General features: G+C 35.6%; 1 protein-coding gene across 2 annotated transcripts in view; it reads right to left on the bottom strand.

The window, feature by feature from the left end:
• Positions 1-22,218, bottom strand: part of JMY (junction mediating and regulatory protein, p53 cofactor) — a 109,618-nt gene that overhangs the window by 38,031 nt on the left and 49,369 nt on the right. For both annotated transcript variants that reach the window (XR_009180283.2, XM_004449678.5), the window contains exons 3-4: positions 19,906-20,056; positions 11,461-11,630 (exon numbers count right to left, since the gene is read on the bottom strand). Coding sequence is in view for 1 of the 2 variants with exons in the window: in XM_004449678.5 (XP_004449735.2) it covers positions 11,461-11,630; positions 19,906-20,056 (321 nt within the window). In the remaining variant the exon portion in view is untranslated. The remainder of the gene's footprint in view (positions 1-11,460; positions 11,631-19,905; positions 20,057-22,218) is intronic.

Raw genomic sequence — 22,218 nt, 5'->3', positions numbered from 1 at the left:
GAGTGACATTCAGTAAATTAAGAATACACCCAAAGTGAGTAAAATTATAGAGATTAGGGAGGAGAAAGCTGACAAAATGAAATCCTGCTGCTTTTTGTCTGAAGGCATAAAATAGGGATCTAGTAGTATTTTTGCCTTAAACTCACCTTAAATTATCCCTTTCCATACTACCCCAGGGCTCTTGCCCAGCTCTGGAGACCACATCCCCCAAACACATTTTCCTCTGTGACCTATACCCACACCTTCTGAAGAGCACAACATACAAACAAGTAAAACACCTGGTGTTAAAAGCTTTATTCTCTAAGCAAGGAATTATAACCAGTTAACTTATAACCTTAGTGTAAGTCAGTTCAAAAATCTTCACCTCAGATTAATTTCCAGTGAGACTGCTTAGGTCCATGCTGCTAGTTTCATTTCACTCTTGGAGTTCTTTCCAGCTAGAAGTGACCATTCCCCTACCATGTTCATGCTGCTGTGCTAAGTTCTAGCACTAAGTTTGTCTTTCTTTTCAATCCTTTACTGTCTCCTTTGACTGAGGAAGGAAGTTAAAAGCCCCTATTGACATACCTTTATACTGTTAGCTGCCTCCTCTGCAAGTAGAAACATACTCTGATTTCTGTGTACTGTAAAACACTTGAGGGCATAATGATATCAGCATATAGCCAATATCAAATAAACTACGGAAGGAAGTGGTATTCTCTTATAAGCAATACCTCATCCCCAATTTTCTGGTTCAGTGAGCTCTATCCAGAGTAAGAGAACCCAGAAGTGGCTTCCTGGGCTGGGTTCTAAAAGACAAAAAGGACAGACAAGAGGTCTGTTAAATCCTAACCAGAGAGAACAAACAATAAGGCAATGCTGGGCCTTGGGGGAAAAGCTGAAAGGTTGAAGGACCAGAGTAAACAGAACCTTTATGGGACGAGTTAAGAAAAAAGCACAAGAAATCAGAGAAATCTTGGAAGGCAAAATGATGCTCTGAAGTTTATTAAACTTCAAGATGGAGGTGAAATCCTCAGTGAGAAGCATGATGAAGTATGGAGAGGGCCAACCTGCTTCAAATCTCCTCACTGTAACATCTGAAAATTTCCAGGCAGACTTGCTGGTACCTAACTTAGCTGACAGTCATAGAACTAAGAGAATGGAAATCCAAATGGGAGAAAAACTAATTCTAGAAAATTAAGCAGTGCAGGGAAGGTGGATGTTACAATGGTGGTGTCTTTGTTATAACTGAGGGAAGGCAGTGCTTCCCTGAGCAAGAAATAAACCCAGAAAATAGGTTAATTATTCAAAAAAGTAGACAGGTAACAATGAAAACATGGCTACCTTGAAATTTTACTGAGCCCAATCTTTCCATTCTAAACAAATATACTTCAGTTATCAGTATACCAAGACCCCAAACCAAACTGACTTCCCAGTGAGACCCAGGTAGCAAAGTTGGAACTGACCCAATTCTCCTGATTCCTCTAAGAGTGCTCTTTCTACCAGACAAGTCTGGAAGCTCCATTCTCTACATATGGAAAAGGAAACAGAAAAATGTTTTCCAGTAAATCTAGGACAAATTCAATCAAGATTAGCCCCTTTTTTTTTTGTGGAAAAAGTAGAAAGAACATGAGATTTAGTAGCAGACAAACCTGGGTATAAATATAGATTCCACCAATAACAGCTGTGCAAATAAGGATAAAAGTAAATAGAATTATCTGGAATTCCAAAGTTCAGAAATCTTGGAAAACTGAAAATCTTCCATAATTTCTTTGGTGTCACAATCTATGGAAATGAATAGAAAGGGTGAAAGCCCAATATAATGTCTGTAACTAGCAGTACTATTATGTGGGTATGAAAGGGGTTTAAAGGGAAAGTCTAAGGTCATGTATATTATTAAAAAGAAAGATTAAGAACTGGAACATGGTGTTTATAGTACAGTAAAACAGATGAATGTGGATAAAATCGTATATGTAAGACTGCTTTTCTTTGAAACTGAACAAATGGATGTAGCACTACAAAATGTTAATATCAGACCAAAAAAAAAAACTGTACCGAGTAAAAGAAATCAGACACAAAGTACTACATATTGTATGATTCCATTTATATAACATGTAAATATAAATCTATTTATAAAGATGAAGTTTGATTAGCAGTTATATAGGGCTGCTAAGAGGTGTTCAGTTTTTCTTTTTAGAGTTTATGAAATTGTTCTAAAAATTTTTTTTGTGGTGATGAAGGCATATTGTGATTATAATATTTTGGGGTAGATCATACGGTATATTAATATATTTCAATAAAACTGCTTAATAAATTTAAAAATACTCCTAATTGCAAACTCATTTGGAGACGAAATATAATCTGAATTTATGTGAAAGTACAAAATTATCCTTTCTATATAAATTGCATTTAATTTAAATGCATATTTTTTACTGAAATATTAATACTTGTCTAGAGGTTAAAATCCCCTTTTTACCTTTTTAAAATGTGAAAAATGTGAAACTCTGAAACACAACTGGACTCAGGGGGTTTCAGGTAATAATTTAAGGGTCTGCAGCATAAAAGGGTTATTTTTTTGAGAATTAAGTGAAATCATATATAGAAAGCACAAAGAACAGGGCCTGAAACATTTGCAACTTTTCTGTTTACCTTATTTTTTATTTTTTATCTTGATAACTTCTATCACACCATAATTCAGATGGCTAAAATCAAATTTCATAATTAAGTTACATTAATTAAAATCTTAAGAATGGAACCTAGCTTTTAATGCTAACTTTGAAATTTCTAGTGTGCAAATATGGAACAGACTGTATATACCTAACTGCTCAGTGACAAATTAAAAACAAGAACAGCTTCCCTGCTTGGATAAGCAACCCAGCTTCCCCACCTTTGCTCAGGCTGCGTCCACCCCATCAAAGCTCTTTGCTGTCAAAACCCTTTCCAAGGCCCATCTGAAATGGCACATCATCATCTCAAAAAGCATCTTCTGGTGAACCCTGAAATATTTGTTAAGGGAGGGAAACGTCTTAAGCAATGGGAACTACATCTTTCTCTTCTTTGTACTCACTTCTGTGATACTTAGATAACACCTAATGCAGAGTTAGAGTAATAATGGCTAATATTTATTGAACCTCTCTACTCTATGCCAGGCACATGCTAAACGCTTTATATATACCATCTCATGAAATCATAGCATTCCTAAAAGGTATATATTATTTACATTTTATATGTAAGGGACTCACCCAAGATCATGTAGTTAAGTTTACAGAATCAGGATTTGTAGTCAATTTTTGCACTGTCCAAAATAAGGTAACCATTAGCTACATGTAGCTATTTAAATTTAAATAAAATTAAAAATTCTTTACCAAGTGCAATGAATGTCTCATGATGATGGAGGAGGTTGTTGTTATGGGGGGAAGAGTGGGGTGAGAGGGGTGGGGGTATTGGGGACCTCATTTTTTTAAAGTAACATTAAAAAAATAAAGACAAAAAAAAAAATTCTATTCCTGTCACATAAGCCACATTTCAAGAGTTCAAAAGCCAGATACTATATACTATAAAGGAACTAAGCCCTTAGGATTGGTATCTACTCAATTCAGTATTCTAGCAGTTTTATATATGTTGACAGAAATTATATCAAGTAGTCAAGTGTTGTTTTTTTTTTTTAAAGGTAAGAAATGGTTAAATTCTTCTGCCAAGGCAAGAAAGCAAACTGATACATATATATTTTTTTAATCTTTTTTTAAAAAGATACATAGATCACACAAAATGTTACATTAAAAAATATAAGAAGTTTCCTACTCCTACCCCCCCACTCCTCCCACATCAATGACCTTTCATTACTGTGGCATATTCACTGCATTTGATGAATACATTTTGGAGCCCTGCTACACAGGATGGATTACAGTTTACATTGTAGTTTACACTCTCTCAGTCCATATAGTGGGTTATGGCAGGACATACAATGTCCTACATCTGTCCCAGCAATCACACTGATATATTTTTTAAGTCTTTCAACCACAAGGGCTGGAATCCAAAGGATTTTCTGGTTAATTACCTGTTAACCAGAGAACATGATTAACAAGAAGAGAAAGTCTACTACTTAATTGAGATTTAACTGTATTTTCTATAATTTGTTTCATGATGCCACCTTAATTTTAATTTAATTTAAATTAATCATAAAAAGAATCTATTTCAATAATAATTCCCTTATTTTAATATTACTTCTAAATGTATATCCTAATCCAAACTCTGTGTGATTTTGTGTTTTAATCCAGTCCAATGGTTCAAAACAAAAGAGTAACCTGGATTAATAATACAGACTTCAAAGTAATGATGTATCTGAAATCCTTTTATGCCCTGTTTACAAAGGGAGGGGAGTTTAGATGAGCCAGTATATGTAAAAGAGTAGAAAAAAGTAGCTACACCCAACTAAATTTACTAAATTCTTTCAAAGGTAATGGGCTAAAAAAGGCACTGATTTTTTCAGAAGTTTTGCTTTTTCTTTGGTGGGGAAATCTGAACACTAGGGGTCACTCTGGAAACAAAGGCTTGGCTATAGATGATTTGGGAAACTTAATTGCATGCAGAGCTGTGTGAGCAGGTACATTTCTCTGGGGCAGGATTTTACCTGTCAATTCTTAAAAGGGCAGGCATCTATGACCTAAAACAGGTAAGAAAGACTACTCAGTTAAAAGGGGAATAGGTGAAAAGGAATAGTACTCTTAAGATTAATTAAAGAGAATTTAAAAGTCAAATAGAATTTTGCTTTCTTAGGTGATTTTTTAATATTTAATATTTCAGGATTAATTTATTAAATTTGTTTCAAGTCCAGCATTATATTTATAGCAAATATTCCTAAGTAATTTTTAATTTAATTTTTAATTTTAACTTTTTAAAGAACTTTTATTTTGTCACATCAGGAAGATTTTTAAATAACCTAAGGGAATGTAATTTATCAACATATTTTTTAAAGAACAAAAGTTCCCCAAAACTTAAAATCAAAGAGTAGTGCTATATTACAAAGCCTTTACTGGCACAGCATGTGTTTGGGATGGGTTTAATAACTCACATTTGCTATTTCTCATGAGTAATGTGGTCATCTTAAATTAAGGCCAATAAAACCAGTGCAATACATCATCACAGATACATGTAAAAAGTATAACACATATATTATATACACAACAAGCATAGACCTGGCAAGAATGACTAACAACAATTTAACAAATACTTTAAAGAATTCAAATACAACCTATGACTTTAAAAAAAACAAAACAAAAAACCCAGAGTAATAGGATAATGAAATACCCCAGGGAAGATGACCCCACAGATAATAATTCCAAATTCTCAGTGCCCATTTCATTCTAGCCCTTCCTCCACTACCATAAACCAATTCCTGTAAGCTTCAATGCCCTTGAATAGGAAACGTTTAGAAATCTTACCCTCAGCAGCTCTTCCAGGCACCATATGGAATCAGAACTTACTGCTAGGCAGGTTAGAGTAAGGCTAGTAAATGTTATGAAGACAAAGAGTGGTACTTAACTCATTAGGCAACAAAATGCTAATATTCAAAATTTTAAGAAAATTCCAGATAGTAACAGGAATGAATGAGCTAATTTTCTAGAAAAGGAGAATACCATAAAAATGCTTCAGAGAAACAAGACTTGGGACTAAAATCCCTGCAAAGAGATTCTGAATAAAAAATGCTGAAAAGTTCTAGGACAAGCCAAGTTCTAACTTTACCCACCCTTCTTGGGCTTCTAATAACAGTAGAAAATAAGAAAATGTAAGGAAAAAAGAAAACTGTAACTTAAAATATGTTAAAAAGGAAGTGGATGTGGCTCAAGATGTTAGGCACCGACTACTAAACAGGAGGTCCCGGGTTCAGTTCCTAAAGAAGATGAGCAAGATGGAGAGCTGACAAAACAAGATGATGCAATGAAGAGACACAATGAAGAAAACACAATGACACAAAAAACAGGGCGCAGAGGTGGCTCAAGTGATTAGATGCCTCCCTCCCACATGGGAGGTCCCAGGTTTGGTTCCCAGTGCCTCCTAAAAAGAAGACCAACACACAATGAACGGACATGGAGAGCGGATAGCGAGTGTAAACAATGGGGGGGGGATATAAATAAATAAATCTATGTGAGCTATGTATCTTTTAAAAATAAATAAAAAATATATTAAAAAAATAAACCAATAAAATTTTTGAGAGCATTCTCATACAAAATTTTTAAAAAATACATTAAAAAGATTTTTTTCTAGATCCCAGCTATGATACAGTACAGCTTAACTCATATGTTATTTTTTTAAAAAGTAGATGGGCAAAACATTTAAAAAATGTCAATGAGAACCATTTTGCTATACCTCGTAAGCCAAAAAAGTTTCATAAAACAATGTATTTTACATAAACCTGTTAAGAATAAAACAGAGAAGACATTTTGTTCTCCAAAGACTAAGAAATGATAGCGACAACCCACAGAATAGGAGAAAAATATCTGCAAATCATGTATCTGATGGTGAAGGTGGAGAGAAACAGTTACCCTTCTACACCACTCGTGGGAATGTAAAATGATATAGCCACTTTGCATTTTGTTTTTTTTTTTAAAGATTTATTTGTTTATTTATTGCTCTCCCCCCTACCCCACCCCGGTTGTCTGTTCTCTGTGTCTATTTGCTGTATGTTCTTCTTTGTCTGCTTCTGTTGTTGTCAGCGGCACGGGAATCTGAGTTTCTTTTCATTGCGTCATCTTGCTGTGTCAGCTTTCTGTGTGTGCGGCGCCATTCCTGGGCAGGCTGCACTTTCTTTCGCACTGGGCGGCACTCCTTACGGGGTGCACTCCTTGCGTGTGAGGCTCCCCTATGTGGGCCTGCATGGCAGGGCACTCCTTGCATGCATCAGCACTACGCATGGGCCAGCTGCACACAGGTCAAGGAGGCCCAGGTTTTGAACCGCGGACCTCCCATGTAGTAGATGGATGCCCTAACCACTGGGCCAAGTCCGCCACCGATACAGCCACTTTGGAAAACAGTATGCCAATTCCTCAAAAAGTCACACCTATGAGTCATACCATATGATATACCATATAGGTATATACCAAGAGAAATGAAAACATGACCAAACAAAATCTTGTACATGAATGTTAATAGCATTATTAATAATATCCAAAAAAAAGTAGAAACCACCCAAATATCAACGGATATTTGGGTTATATTTGATAAATGGATAAATAAAATGTGGTATTATCCATACAATGGTATATCTTTCCACAATAAGGAGAAATGAAGTACTGATGCATGTTACAACATGGATGAACCTTGAAAACATTATGCTAAGTGAAAGAAACCAGACACGAAAGATCACATATGTATGATTCCAATTATATGAAATATCCAGAACGGATAAAACTATAGAGACAGTGGATTGGTGGTTGCTTAGGGTTGGGTCTTGCAGGACAAATGGGGAACAACTGCACTGGGCATGGATTTAAATTTGGAGTAATGAAAATGTTCTAAAATGTATGGCATAATGCTCTTAATACTCTAAGAACCAATGAATTGTATGCTTTAAAAATGAGTGAATTATGCTCACTTTGGCAGCAAATATGCTAAAAATGAGTGAACTGTATAGTATATGAATTATCTCTCTATGAAGTCATTTACAAAAAAACAATTTGGGCTACAGAATACAACAAATCTAATTATGACTCAAGTAATTCTATTCTAAATTAAACCATCAGAGGTATAATTTTGTTAAAAAACGAAATACATAAATTAAAACAGCCACCAGGTGTAGCTCTTTCTACTCTGCCCAATAAAGACCCACCCTTATTTCTTACCCCTTTTACCAGGCTATTCAAGGTGTTTGCAGTGACAATGAACAAAGGTGCAGCACATGCACAATCGGGAACATAGGCCTATGCAATCTGAACCCGACCTTTATCAACCTGCCTAAACTCAGTCACCTACTCTCCAGGAAGGTCCTGCAACCCTGGGTAGCTCTATTTATTTTTGTTTGTTTCTATCATTCCCTGGATAGTTTAAAGCAGCAATTTTAGGTTGCTAAAATGTAAGTGGAGGTTTAACTTATCCCAAATCCTTACTGCCGTCAACTTAGACCTCTTTCATTACTGTACTGGGCTATGGGTCCAATCCTGGTATTTATACTCACTTCTGAGAAATGTCTGGTTTTCTACTATCAGCAATGAAACAATGTTTGAAAACAGAGTGTTGTATGTAAGGCAACAAGGGCTAAGAATTTAAGAATGACTTTCCAATGCATTCTATATAAATTGGCCAGAGTAATATTTCATAGAAACGATTTGAACTTTGGATGAACTGTATGTTTTATTAATATGTATCAATAAAATTTGTTTAAAAAAACAAACAAACAATTTGAACATGTCATTCCTTGATTGAAATCTTACCAGGATTCCATACTGATTTTAGGATAAAAGTTAAATTCCTTGACAGAGCATAAAAGGCCAACCCCAAACTTCTCCAACCTCATTTTCAACTACTCTTTCTCCAAGTAACTCGCCTGACTCTTCCTGTCCTCACTGGGTCTCCTGGAACACACAATGCTTCTCTTCACCTACAAACTCTGGCAAAGCTTCTCCAATGGTGCATTTGGTATCTGATAAATATCTGTCTACCTCACATCTCTTTATCACACTGAATTGTCTTGCCCTGCCATACTCAAAGAACCTTAAAAATCATGAATGCATCTTATTCAGCCTTAAAAACAGCTTAGAAAAAAAACAAAACAAAAGAAACAGGGAAGGGGTCTTAATGGTCTCTTTATCCCAATTACTCATTATAATTCCTGGCAAAAACAGACATTTAATAAATGTTTGTTGAATGAATAAACAAACAGGAGAATTGTGAGCTAAGTAGGAGTCCAAAATGTAGAAAGAGAATTAAAGGTGACTAAAGTTTGGGACCTGAAGTATTTTGAAGAGCAATGGGTCCTTAAGGGAAAGAGGAGATTTTAGGAAGACTTGGTATGGTGAAACAAAGAACAAACTGTATAAAATAGAGAAATGAAACCAAAGGGAAACACACCCAAACTTATTTAGTTACCAAACACTTTTCTTCGTTCAAATATTTTGAGTTTTAACTTGGCACAAAAGGTAAAATTAAATAGTTGCCCCTAAACCATCAAGTCTTACTATCTGCTACCAAGAATATGCTTCTAGGTTCATTCCTTACCCTACTTTTAATCTTTATCCAATACTAACTGTTAAGATTTCCTTACTTTAAAAAATGTTATACTACCAGTTCCTAATATTTACTACTTAAACAATCAGCAAAGGAGCAATGTAGATATTTACATACCTTTTCATTAAAAAGCAATCTGTCAAAAGAGTTGAGGACCCCTACTTCACACCTGATATAAAAATTAACTCAAAATGGATCAAAGATCTAAATATAAAAGCAAGAACCATAAAGCTCCTAGAAGAAAATGTAGGAAAACATCTTCAACACCTGATGGTAGGTGGTACATTCCTAAACCTTACACTGAAAGTATGTGCAACGAAAGAAAACACGGATAAATGGGACCTCCTCAAACTTAAACAATTTTGTGATTCAAAAAATTTGTCAAGAAGGTTAATTAAAAAGGCAGCCCACTCAATAGGAGAAAATATTTGGAAACCACATATCTGGTAAGGGTTAATTTCCATTCTATATAAAGAGATCTTCCAACTCATCAATAAAAGAGGAAGCAATCTAATTAAAAACTGGGCAAAATGACTTAAGACATCTCTCTAAAGTGGAAATACAAATGGCCAAAAAGTACATGAAAATTTTCAGTATCACTAGGTATTAGGGAAATGCAAATCAAAATGATGTTGAGATATCATCTCACATCTCATAGAATGGCCATTATTAAAAAAAAAACAAAACAAAACAGGAAACAGTAAGGGCCAGAGAAGATGTGGAGAAACAGGAACACTCCTTCACTGTTGGTGGGATTGTAAAATGGTGCAGCCTCTGTGGAAGACAGTTTAATGGTGTCTGAGGAAGCTAAATATAGAATAGCCATATGACCCAGCAATTCCTCTATAAGGAATATATCCAGAAGAATGGAAAACTGTGACACAAACAGACATCTGCAAACCAATGTTCACAGCGGCGTTATTCAGAATTGCCAAAAGATGGAAATAACCCAAGTGCCTCAATCAAGGAATGGATAAACAAAATGTGGTATATACATACTATGGAATACTATGCTGCAGTAAGAAGAAATGAAATTGGGACAAATATGATAGCGTGGATGAATCTTGAAAACATTATGCTAATAGAAATAAACCAGACACAAAAGGACAAATATTGCATGGTCTCACTAACATGAACTAAATATGAAGAATAAACACATGGAGTTAAAACCTAGAGTATAGGTTATTAGGAGATAAGAGGAAGGCTGCAAATGAATACTGATGCTTAATGTATGTAGAAAGTTTAATTAAATGACTGTAAAAGTGTGGAAATGGATAGAGTTGATGGTAACTAATATAGTGAGTAGCAGCTGGTTCATAAATGTGATTGTGGATGAAAAGTGTAGTCTAGGGATATAAACGTCATTGAAAGAAAAAGCTAGAGAATAATCTAGAAACTGAATAACATACTGAGCCCAGAGGTAGATGAGAGTTGTGGTTAACAGTATAAATGCAAGAATGTTCTGTGAACTAGAGCAGATGTACATCACTATTGCAGGGTGGTGGGAATGTGGAGAAGCATGGGGAAAATACAATTAAAGTAACCTATGGACTACAGTTAACAACAATATTGTAATATTCTTGCATCAATGTCAAAGATGTACTGTGTTAATAATAGGGGGGTATGGAAAAAATATGCCAAATGTACGTTATGGACCACAGTTAGTAATAATAGTCTGATGATATTTTCTCATAGTCTGCAAAAGATGTTCCACAATGGTGTGATGTGCTTGCTGGTGAAGGGTTGTTGTATGGAAACTCTACACATGTGCATAATTGGTTTTATAAGTTTACAATTTCTATAATAAAAATATTTATTTATTTATTTTTCCAAAAGCAATCTGTTCAGGTCCAGCTTAATAATAACACAACATAAAATAAACATTTAAAAAATATTGGCATATAAGGTAAAGAAAAATAATGTATACCTAATAGGCTCAAAACTTTCAGGTATATCTTGGGCACCAATGAAATATTCAGTGCTGCCCTGGCCACTATGAACAATAAAACCAATGAAGAAGAAGATAAAAGTGAAACAAAGTAGTTAATAATTTTAAAAATATCATCTTAGATGTGTTTTGAATACACAGGATCAAATTTTTCAAGAATTCCTATTCCTAGCTTAAATACTCTCCCATCAGACCAGACAGTACATTACTAATTAGTGCATGTAGAATCAGAAAAATGTCACTCTTAAACAAAGATAAAAATTAATTTATCTTAATTTTCTTATTTTATATCTCTTTCTAATGGTTTCTTTTACCTCTTCTTTTAGAGCATGTTTCCTCTGTTCCAAACAGATTTCTTTAGCTCTCATCATCTGCAATGTCTCCTTGGAAACTGCATACTGGAGCTTTTCCATACGTTCAGCGGCTGCTGCCCATGATGCTTTACCAAATTTCTTCTGATCTGCTCGCATTCGATCGTATACAGCTAATAATAATTGTTTTTAAAAAAAGACATTAAGAAACAAACATGGTACTAAAGAATTTGTGAAAATCTCAAGATTTCAATGACCACAAAGACAAACACACAAATCCTACCCCCATAAATTACCTATCACATCCCTAAAATATAATTCAACAATATTTTAGATTCTATGTCTCCAGTAATAATTATACATTCTCATCCTCAGAAATAACTTTTCTGAAGAAGAAACTGAGTTGCCAGATCTTTTTTAAAAAAATGTATGAATGCTCTTTCATATACCTTGTGTTATAAACTTTCAAAAATTCTTAAAAGCTTGATTCTGTGAAGATAAATACTATCTACTGGATATGCTTGCTAAAATCAGTCATAACTATTAAAGACTATTTAAAATTATTTAAATCTATGTTCCCCATTTTATTGAGTCCTCCAAAAATACTGTAATGACGTGATATAGGGGGAAAAATCCTAGAGATATGAGATTTATTGTAAAATTACATTAGCATGAAAATTACTCTGAGAAAATTAGAGTTGTAGTAATATAACCAAGTACAAAGAAGATAAAATTCTTCTCAAAAGAAGGATTTTTCTAATTTGTTACCATATAGGTTCAGAAGATAAATCTTGGGAGTCAAATTACTAATATCTTCCAGCTAAAGAAGTTTATCACTAACAGTAATACAGATCACCCTAGGTTATTATACAGTTAATGATTAATGATTATATGATTAACTCAACAATCCTTATACCAAACCATTTCAGAGCACTTTAACAGATTATAGACAAACTTTAAATAATCACAAAGGAGGTAGATTAATTTGACTAGTACGAAATGTAATCTTTCAGTCAGTACATATTCACTATTAGTTTCTTTTACATGTTCAGATATAAGTGATAAAACAATTTGTATTCCTTCTATGTACTAGTTATCTTTTCCAAGGAAGTACAATTCAATAACCTTCAGAATGTTATGGAATCTTTAAAATTATTTTACAATAACATATGCATATACTTAACAATTAAAACTGTGCAAACTTATAACAAAAAATAGCAGTTCCTTACCCTCATCTTTCCCCCACCCCCAGTGTTACTACTCAAAGGCAACCAAACCAACTTCTAATCATTTCTGGTGGTTACAAATATAGCTGTTTCTTGATTTATCATCTTTAAAAAATGATCTATTGACTTCCTATTAGGACTGAAGAAGAATTTGCTTACTAAGAATCTCTACTCCAAATATAGTTACATCATTTCTTTGTTTTTTTTTTCTGTGTTTTTTGGTAACCTTTAAATGCTAACATTACAGGAAGCAACATTTTTAATTCATAATCTCTCCTTGAAACTTAATTTTATGGTTTCCAGCAAATAATTAAAAATCTACTCATGTTATTTTAATATCAAATATGATTTTGTCATTTTTAATATCTGCCCATCTTTTCAAAAACTATATTATAAAATTAATGTAACCATAAAATCAATATAGTAGTGCACTATAGGAGAAAAAGAGCAGGGGCTTTGGAGTTAGATAGCTTTGCATCAAATTCCCAGTTCCACCTATACCTGGGTATAACTTCTGACAAAAAAATCTAACTTCTTGGACTCAATTTCCTACTGTTAAAAAGGGTAAGGAGGGAAGCGGACTTGGCCCAATTGATGGGGTGTCCACCTACCACTTGGGAGGTCCGCAGTTCAAACCCCTGGCCTCCTTGACCCATGTGGAGCTGGCCCATGCGCAGTACTGATGCGCACAAGGAGTGCCATCTTATGTGGGTGTGTCCCCTGTGTTGGGGAGCCCCACGTTCAAGGAGTGCGCCTGTAGGGAGAGCTGCCCAGCGCGAAAGAAAGTGCAGCCTGCCAAGGAATGGCGCCGCAAACACGGAGAGCTGACACAACAAGATGATGCAACAGAAAGAAACACAGATTCCCAGTGGCGTTAATAAGGATAGAAGTGGTCACAGAAGAACAGAAGAACACACAGCAAATGGACACAGAGAGCAGACAACTGGGGGGGGGGGGGAGAGAAATAAATAAAAAATGTAAAATAAAATAAAATAAAAAATTAAAAGGGTAAGGAAATACAATGCCCAGCTATAAGTGCTACTGTGGGAAATGAATGAGAGAATGATAGGTATCTGAATGTCACTCCCATTTCATAAGGCACCCTTAATTCAGGAGATGGTCTGTTTTGTCTCATTTCTTTTCTCTCCTACACACTCCCCCCAAATCCCTCACATTTCAAGGACGCTACATTATTTTCAAAGCAATTTTCCATATGTTATCTCTATTTAGCTGCCCAACAATCCTATAGAATAGTGAAGGTATACATTATAAACATCTGTACAGATGTGAGAATTAAGAGGTTCTAGTAAACCAAAGCTAGGTCACACACCTATAGTAGCTGAGATAAAATTAGTACCCAACTATTTAAAGTCCTAGTCTAACTCCCACTACAATTTTCACTCAGGCCCTTTCTCTTGCTCCCCACTTCAAAACTGTCTGGGGAGTAGCTCTCTTTCTTAACTCAGTCTCAGGTTCTCACTCACCACAAGGGCTAGTCATTATTTGTCTTCCAACATCTTGGAATGGAGCCTATTCATACATTTACTTGTTCATTTGGAATTCTTTTTAAACAGATCAGGACTATGAAAGTAATAAAATTATTTTATGAATGTAGAATGATTGAGATACCCTAAAACAAATTATTCTCTCCTTTTGGTAACATAAAGATTTCTTAAGGATGACCATTTACAAGATCAGAACCATCAACTCTGCTACTACAGTAATATTCTATGATCCTTAGCATATGTAGAAAAAGCTCTGAAGGTGACAAATCCTGCTAGTAAATCTACAATAAATAAAACTCAATATTCTAACACATGTGTACTTATCAGAAATAAGTCCAATTATGTTTTTTGCTTTTTGGTTTTTTTTTAAGCTTGGGAGTAATATAGGAAAATCAGATTAAACCTGGTTTTGTACGGGCAAGGAAATACAAGAAGTAAAATAAGAGCCTGTTTTCCTCCTCTTCTAAAAAGAGAAAGTAGAAAGTTACCTTCTGATTGGGAACATATAGGAGGGTTATTACTCTCAACAGCATAAAGCCATACAGAACTCTTCATTCTGTTTCTCCTGAATGGGAGGAGGGAAACATGCTCAGAAAAGAAAATTTTTAAGTCAAACAAAGTAAACATTTCTCCTTATTTGGGCTCAAAGGTTTCTTGCTAGGATAAAGACACCAGAATTGAGATATAAAGACTAAAATGACTCTGATGTGAAGCATTTGGGACCCTAGAATGATGTTCATCACATAGAAAATTTGTTATCTGAAATTTGAATAGCAAAGAATAAGTAAGAGCAAGAATCAAAATTAATTTTATATAATCATTAGAATTTACAAACTGAACTACACATGAAAATATATAAAAGACTGATTCATTGCAATTACGTAGTAATTCACAGATACTCAAAAAGAGCTGACAGTAGGGAAGCGGACTTGGCCCAATGGATAGGGCGTCCGCCTACCACATGGGAGGTCCACAGTTCAAACCCCAGGCCTCCTTGACCTGTGTGGAGCTGGCCCACGCACAGTGCTGATGCACACAAGGAGTGCTGTGCTATGCAAGGGTGTCCCCCGCATAGGGGAGCCTCACACGCAAGGACTGCGCCCCATAAGGAGAGCCGCCCAGTGTGAAAGAAAGTGCAGCCTGCCCAGGAATGAAGCCGCACACACGGAGAGCTGACACAACAATATGACGCAACAAAAAGAAACACAGATTCCCATGCCGCTGACAAGTATAGAAGTGGTCACAGAAGAACACACAGCGAATGGATACAGAGAGCAGACAACTGGGGGGGAGAGGGGAGGGGAAGGGGAGAGAAATAAAAAAAAAACCCTTCAAAAAAAAAAGCTGACAGTAAATATCAAAGTGATTGATTCAGACTAGTGGATTACAGAAATATTTTTTTTATTATCCTACTATTCTAAATTTTCTGTAATGGCTACAATATTTTTTTTAACCACAATGTAAAGAGATTTCTTAGACATAATTAGAGAAAAGGACATTTAGAAAGCAGATTCTGAAAAAAGTAGAATAAAAAGTTTACAATGAGGAAAGACATCTTTAAAAGTTGCTCAAATCACAAAAACCAAAGGGTGGAAGCAACCCAAATGTCCATCAACAGATGAATGGATAAACAGAATATGGCATATACACACAATGGAATAGCATTCACTGAAAAGAAAAAAAGCTCTGATACAGGTCACTACGAGGAAAACAGTAGAGATCTCTGGCCCTGTTTTAGAGGAAGCATAGTAACCCTTGTGCACAAACTGGAAGCATGTATGTCAGGCCCAATCTGTCTGGTGATGTACTGAGGAATTAACTCACTGTCCCTGAACTTGCCCTCCATGTAGAAGGCCATTCACAAAGCTCTCCTACAGTTTTCCTGCCTAGAGTTACACCAAGTAGTGCTCAGACAGTGAGGAAACTGTTAAGGCGGCATTTGTAACCATGCAAACAGGGGAAATTCCTAAGGCCACATGCACATGACCCAGACAAGATGCACGTGAAGAAAGAATCAGAGAGGCCCCTAAACTATGACCTGGAGCTATTCTCCCACAACCCTTTGTATGGATAAGCTCTGACTGAGGGCACTTGCACAAGCTGAGCTGCAAAGACTGGGAAAGGTGATTCCTTTTTTTTGTTAGCTCCTGCCATTCAAGGAAAGCAGTCATAACACTAGCTAGATATATGCTTAAGGAACAGACGCCGCAGAGTCTAAAGTCCAGCGAGTGCACTAAATTATCAAAATATCCAGGTTTCAACAAAAGATTAGAGAATTATACAAAGAAACAAGAAGTGATTGCCCAGGCAAAGGGGAAGATTAAAGTATATAAACCATCAATGAGGAGAATATGACTTGGGTCACATCAGAAAAAGACTTAAAAAAAAAAAGTCCTAAATATGTTCAAAGAACTAAAGATCCATATCACATCATATTAAAATCAAACTGTCAAATGCCAAAGACAGAATTCTGAAAGCTGCACTAGAAGCAACATTTCATGTGCAAGGAAGCCTCAATAAGATTTCTCATTGGAAACCATGTAGGCAAAAAGGCAGCAGAAGACATATGTAAAGTACTGAAAGCAAAGAATTACCAACCAAGAATTTTGTATCTGGCAAAGCTGTCTTTCAAAAATGAGGGAGGAATTAAGACATTCCCAGATATAAAGAAGCTGAGGAACTCTCACCACTAAACTGGCCCTATGAGAAATACTACAGAAGTTCTGCAGACTGAAAGGAAAGGGACACTAGAAAATTAATTGAAGCGACATGAAGAAATAAAGATCTCCAGTAATGGTAATACATGGGTAATTATAAATACCAATACTACTGTGTTTTTTGGGACTACACCTTTTACTTCCCAGAGGATTTAAAAGGCAAACGCATAATATGTAATGATAAATCAATACTTTTGGACTTATAATGTATAAACATGTAATTTGGAACAAGAACTACATAAAGGAGGAACTGAGAGGTATAGGAACATAGTTTACATATGCTATTAAACTTAAATTGGTAGCTCAACAAATGAGACTTTTAGAATGTTAAATTTAAGATCCATGGTAATCACAAAGAAAAATATCAGAGAATATGTAAACTCTAGAAACAAAAAGTAGAGTACAGGGTACCAGAGGTGGAGGAAGAGACAGTGATGAGTTATTGCAAAATGAGTGTAGGGTTTCAATTTAAGGTAAAAGAAAAGTTCTAGTAATGGACTCTGGTGGGAATAATGAAACATTGTGACTGTGATTAATCCCGCTTATTAAGGTAGGATTGGGATTGGGCTGGGAAAATTTATGTGGTATGTATGTTCCCACAATTTAAAAAAAAAGAGTGTGAAATTAAAGAGATAATGACAATTAAAAGTAATATACAACAAACTGGGCAGGATCTAAGGATGGACGAGAAAAGGCCCAAAAGGACATTACAGGGACATAAGAAAAAACAGGAATATAGGCTGTAAGCTTTTTTTTTTTTTTTACACCAAAGTTACATTTCTTGAACTTATTAACTGCATTTTAAGTGATTATGTGCGATATTCTACAAATATCCTTATTTGTAGAAAACATACATGGAAGTATTATGTGTTCAAGGACTATGAACCTGTACTCAAATGTTCAGAAAATAAATAAATAGATGATAGATAGGATGATACAGCAAGGATGGCAAAATGCTAAAATTCGTGGATATAGGTATCTGAGGGATTGAGGATGTGTTGGAATTCTCCATATAGATTTGTTTTCTTTTTATTTTTCATTTGTTTTTGGATTTGTTTTACTTTTGCAACTGTCCTATAAGTTTGAAATTATTTTGAAATAAAAAGGTTAGAAAAAAAGAATGGGTTTGAGAAAAATTTGCATTATAAAAATTAATGGAAACAATGTAAAAATAGATAATTGCAACAAATGACAAAGTTAATATTTAATACTGTAAATATATGACAAAATGAACTCTTACAGATCATAGAAATAAACTCCCCAATACAAAAATGGGCAAAAGATATTAGATAACTGGGGGACAAAAAAGGATATGCAAATACCAATTATTACATGAAAAGAAAAAGGATCAACAGTCAGTAATATAGATACAACCCCAGGTATTGGTTCTTTTGAGGGATAAAGAGACCCACGGGTTCTATGGTCATGGCAGAAGGGGTTCACTGCCATGACAGATAGCCCTTCTTTGGAGCTGGTGTTTCTGCGTGATGGAATTGGACTCAGAGGGGATCTCTTTTCACAAGACTTGCATGCTACTTTATTGGAATTGTAGTTGGTGCTGGGTTTAAGATATATGTAGGGGATTTGAATCTCTGGACTGATAATATGACACCCAGGCCCAGAGCCTCAACAGACTTCAGCTCCTACACTTTGATTTATTGGACTTACTCCACTCAGCTAACATGGAGTTGAAGAAGGTCAACCACCACAACATGGAGCCTAGAGTGTCTACAACTGGAAGCGGGAGGAGTGCATCCAGTACCCATGTGGAATCTAAGCCCTCACTTGACATAGATGTGCAATGGACACAACCAATCCAATGTCTACAGAGAAAATGTGGAATGGGTGTGGAAACGGTAGCCATGGGGGCTGCTGGGTGTGGGGAACGGGAGGAAGAGATGAGATGTGGAGGCGTTTTCGGGACGTGGAGTTGTCCTGGATAGTGCTTCACGGACAATTACGGGACATTATAGATCCCCCCAGGGCCCACTGGATGGAACGTGAGAGAGTCTGGACTATGATGTGGACCATTGACTATGGGGTGCAGTGATGCTCAGAGATGAACTTACCAGGTTCAATGGATGTGTCATGATGATGGGAGAGAGTGTTGCTGTGGGGGGAGTGGGGGGCGGGGGCGGTGGGGTTGAATGGGACCTCATATTTTTCATAATGTAATTTTTAAAAAATAATAATAATTTTAAAAATAAAAAAAACAAAAAAAAAAACCAGTCAGTAATAAGCAAAGAAAAGCAAAATTTAAAAACATGAAACTACTTTTCACTTATTGAATTTTTTTGTGTGTGATAATGCTGAATGTTCATGAGGAATCAAGGAAAGCACCCTCACACAGGACTAGCATCTGAAGTGATAAATTGCTTCAAGCAACACTTCTAAGGAAATACGGATTTGTTAACGAATGATCTGAATGTTAAACTAAATTAATCCCAAATAGATAGACCAAACAGATAGAAAGATAAGATAATGAATAGCAGTACTTTTAAACTACATATCAAGAAGCCATGGAAGTATTTCTGTGGACACCGGGGGTAGAAGTTGGAGGGAATGGAGTGAGTGGGAACGGTAAGGCCTCCTTAACCAGAGCAGCACCCTTCTTCATGTCCCAAAATGTTGGGATCCCATAAAAGCTTTCATTTGAATAAAGTGTCTCGTTGCCTTTTTATTTTTATTTTTTTTAAGTTTTAAACCTCTACGAGAATGCTTAGTAACACTGGAAATGTTTAGTGTAGTTGAACAAAGACAGGCATCGATTTGTATGTATAATATACCCGTCATTTTTTTTTTTAAATTGAGCTATATATGCATATATATACCTAGAAAAGACTGAAAGGGTAATCCTTAATATTTTAATAGTGGTCTTTTCTAACTGCTAGGTTATGAGTGATCTTTATATACTTTTCTGGATAACTATTCTGAACAGAAAATACTTAACTCCTCATTTTCAAAAATACCTAACAAGGATAATTTTACTGATAAACTTACCTTTTTGAGCTTTAGCTGTTATTTCAAAATATTTGACGGTAAGATCTTGAATAGATAGCACAGCCATGTGAGCTTTCCGCTGCCAATCAGCATCTTCTTTTTGTAGACTCTCAATTCTTCGGGGACCCAAATAATCATTCTCCATGGAAATCTTTAGAGAAAAAAAAAAGAAAAATGAAGAAGTCCATTTCTTTCTTTAATCCTTAAACATTTACTGAATGTTTATGTGCTGCCAGTCATTGTGCTCGGTGTTAAATGAAAAATATTTGTTCTTTCCTACTCTATAGTAGATCTTTGACTGGCAAGCTATTAACTTACAAAACAAGTGAATTAACAATGATATTAAAGATATTTGACAGAAAAATCTGTTTTTGATACATTATGTTAAAAAAAAATGACAAGTTTTCTCCTTCCCCTCTTCCTTCTTCCTTTCCTTTCTCCCCTTCTTCTCTTTTTCCCTTTCCATCCAATTCCCTCACTATGTATGTATGAGCAAAAGATATATACCAAAATGTTAAGACTCATTATTTTTGGGTGCTGATATAATGAAAACTTTCCTCTTTTATGATAACAATGTTTCCAAGGATAAGAATTATTTATTCCAAAAAAATTGATAAATGATATTAAAGATGTGAGGTGGGAAGTGGACTTGGCCCAGTGGTTAGGGCGTCCGTCTACCACATGGGAGGTCTGCGGTTCAAACCCCGGGCCTCCTTGACCGTGTGGAGCTGGCCCATGCGCAGTGCTGATGCGTGCAAGGAGTGCTGGAGTGTCCCCTGCGTAGGCGAGCCCCACGCACAAGGATGCACCCCATATGGAGAGCCGCCCAGCGCAAAAGAAAGTGCAGCCTGCCTAAGAATGGCACCGCCCATACGGAGAGCTGACCCAACAAGATGACGCAACAAAAAGAAACACAGATTTCCGTGCTGCTGACAACAGAAGAAGCAGACAAAGAAGAGGATGCAGCAAATAGACACAGAGAACAGACAACCGGGGCGGGGGGTGGGGGTGGGGTGGGGAGAGAAATAAAGAAAGAAAGAAATCTTTAGCAAAAAAAAAAAAAAGATGTGAGGTGACTGAAAACTCAGATTTTAAGATCAAAAGTATAAAAAATCAGTCCATGTGCACACTGAAATATTGGGTAAAATGACTAACATAAAAAATAGCTATGTATTAATTACAAGAGCCAAAACTAATACAAAAAGACAAAGGAAAGTTTAAAATTATATAATGGACAAGGATATTATCAGGCAAATGCTAAAACAAAATTCATATTTGTGACGATATTAATATCAAAGTTCCAAAACATTACACAGGTATATTTAACACGAAAGAAAAGTACGATCCAGCAAGTACAGATCCAGCAAGTACAGATAGCAGCAATGGACCTCTGTATACAATCCTGCTTCACCATCTATATAGAAAAGATGATTAAAAATGAAATGAGTAGTTAATAACACTGTATTAGGATGATGGAAATTAACACCATAGAGAAAAATGTGAACTCACTCACAGCATGCTTAAAAATCTCACAAAGTGTCTTCAAGCTACTAAAAAATTTGTAGTGAGTTTCAAAAGAATACAGACCACATTGTCTAAACAATGCAAATAAATAGAAATCAAAAGAGTATAAAACCAAAACAAAATTTTAATCACCTGGAAATTTAACACTCATAACCCTGAGGAAGGTAACATTAGATTTTAGTATTGAAGCAATAATACATTGCTTCCTCAGCAAACAAAGGTAAGATATTTTCCAGATATAGGAGAAAACATATGAAAGAACATTTAGAACGGTGGCCAAGACACAGCGAACAATTTATTAGCAGTGTTAATGGAGACAATAGCAAGACAGAAGGAAGGGCCGAGAATGTCAATGTTACTGGAAAAAATACACGTACATTGAAGAGCCTTTTTCTCAAAAAGTAAAAACAATGGAAGAATAGCAGATTTCTAAGAGAAGACCAAGGTTTTAGTTTTACATATAGTAAGTTTGACTTTGCAAAGATCATGCACAATTGGTATCCCTGACACACAGAACACACTTTAAGTCATGAGAGTGTATGAAGTCACCTAAGAAAGTCATAAGAAAAAGACTCATCATGACTGATTCCTGAGGAATTCTAACACTGCAGATGGGTGAAAAAGAACCAGAAGAAACCAAGCCTAAGCACTCAGAGAAACCAGGGTGGAAGTGTAGAATCACAAAAGCAGCAAGATTCAAATACTGCTTACAGTTAAGTAGGATGACAACTAACGTCCATGAACCAAACAGCATGAAAATCATTAAACTGAGCAACAACAGTTCAGGAA

The sequence above is a fragment of the Dasypus novemcinctus genome, chromosome 2 (genome assembly GCF_030445035.2).
Source record: "Dasypus novemcinctus isolate mDasNov1 chromosome 2, mDasNov1.1.hap2, whole genome shotgun sequence".
Lineage (NCBI taxonomy): Eukaryota > Metazoa > Chordata > Mammalia > Cingulata > Dasypodidae > Dasypus > Dasypus novemcinctus.
This window is presented reverse-complemented; position numbering and strand designations above follow the sequence as displayed.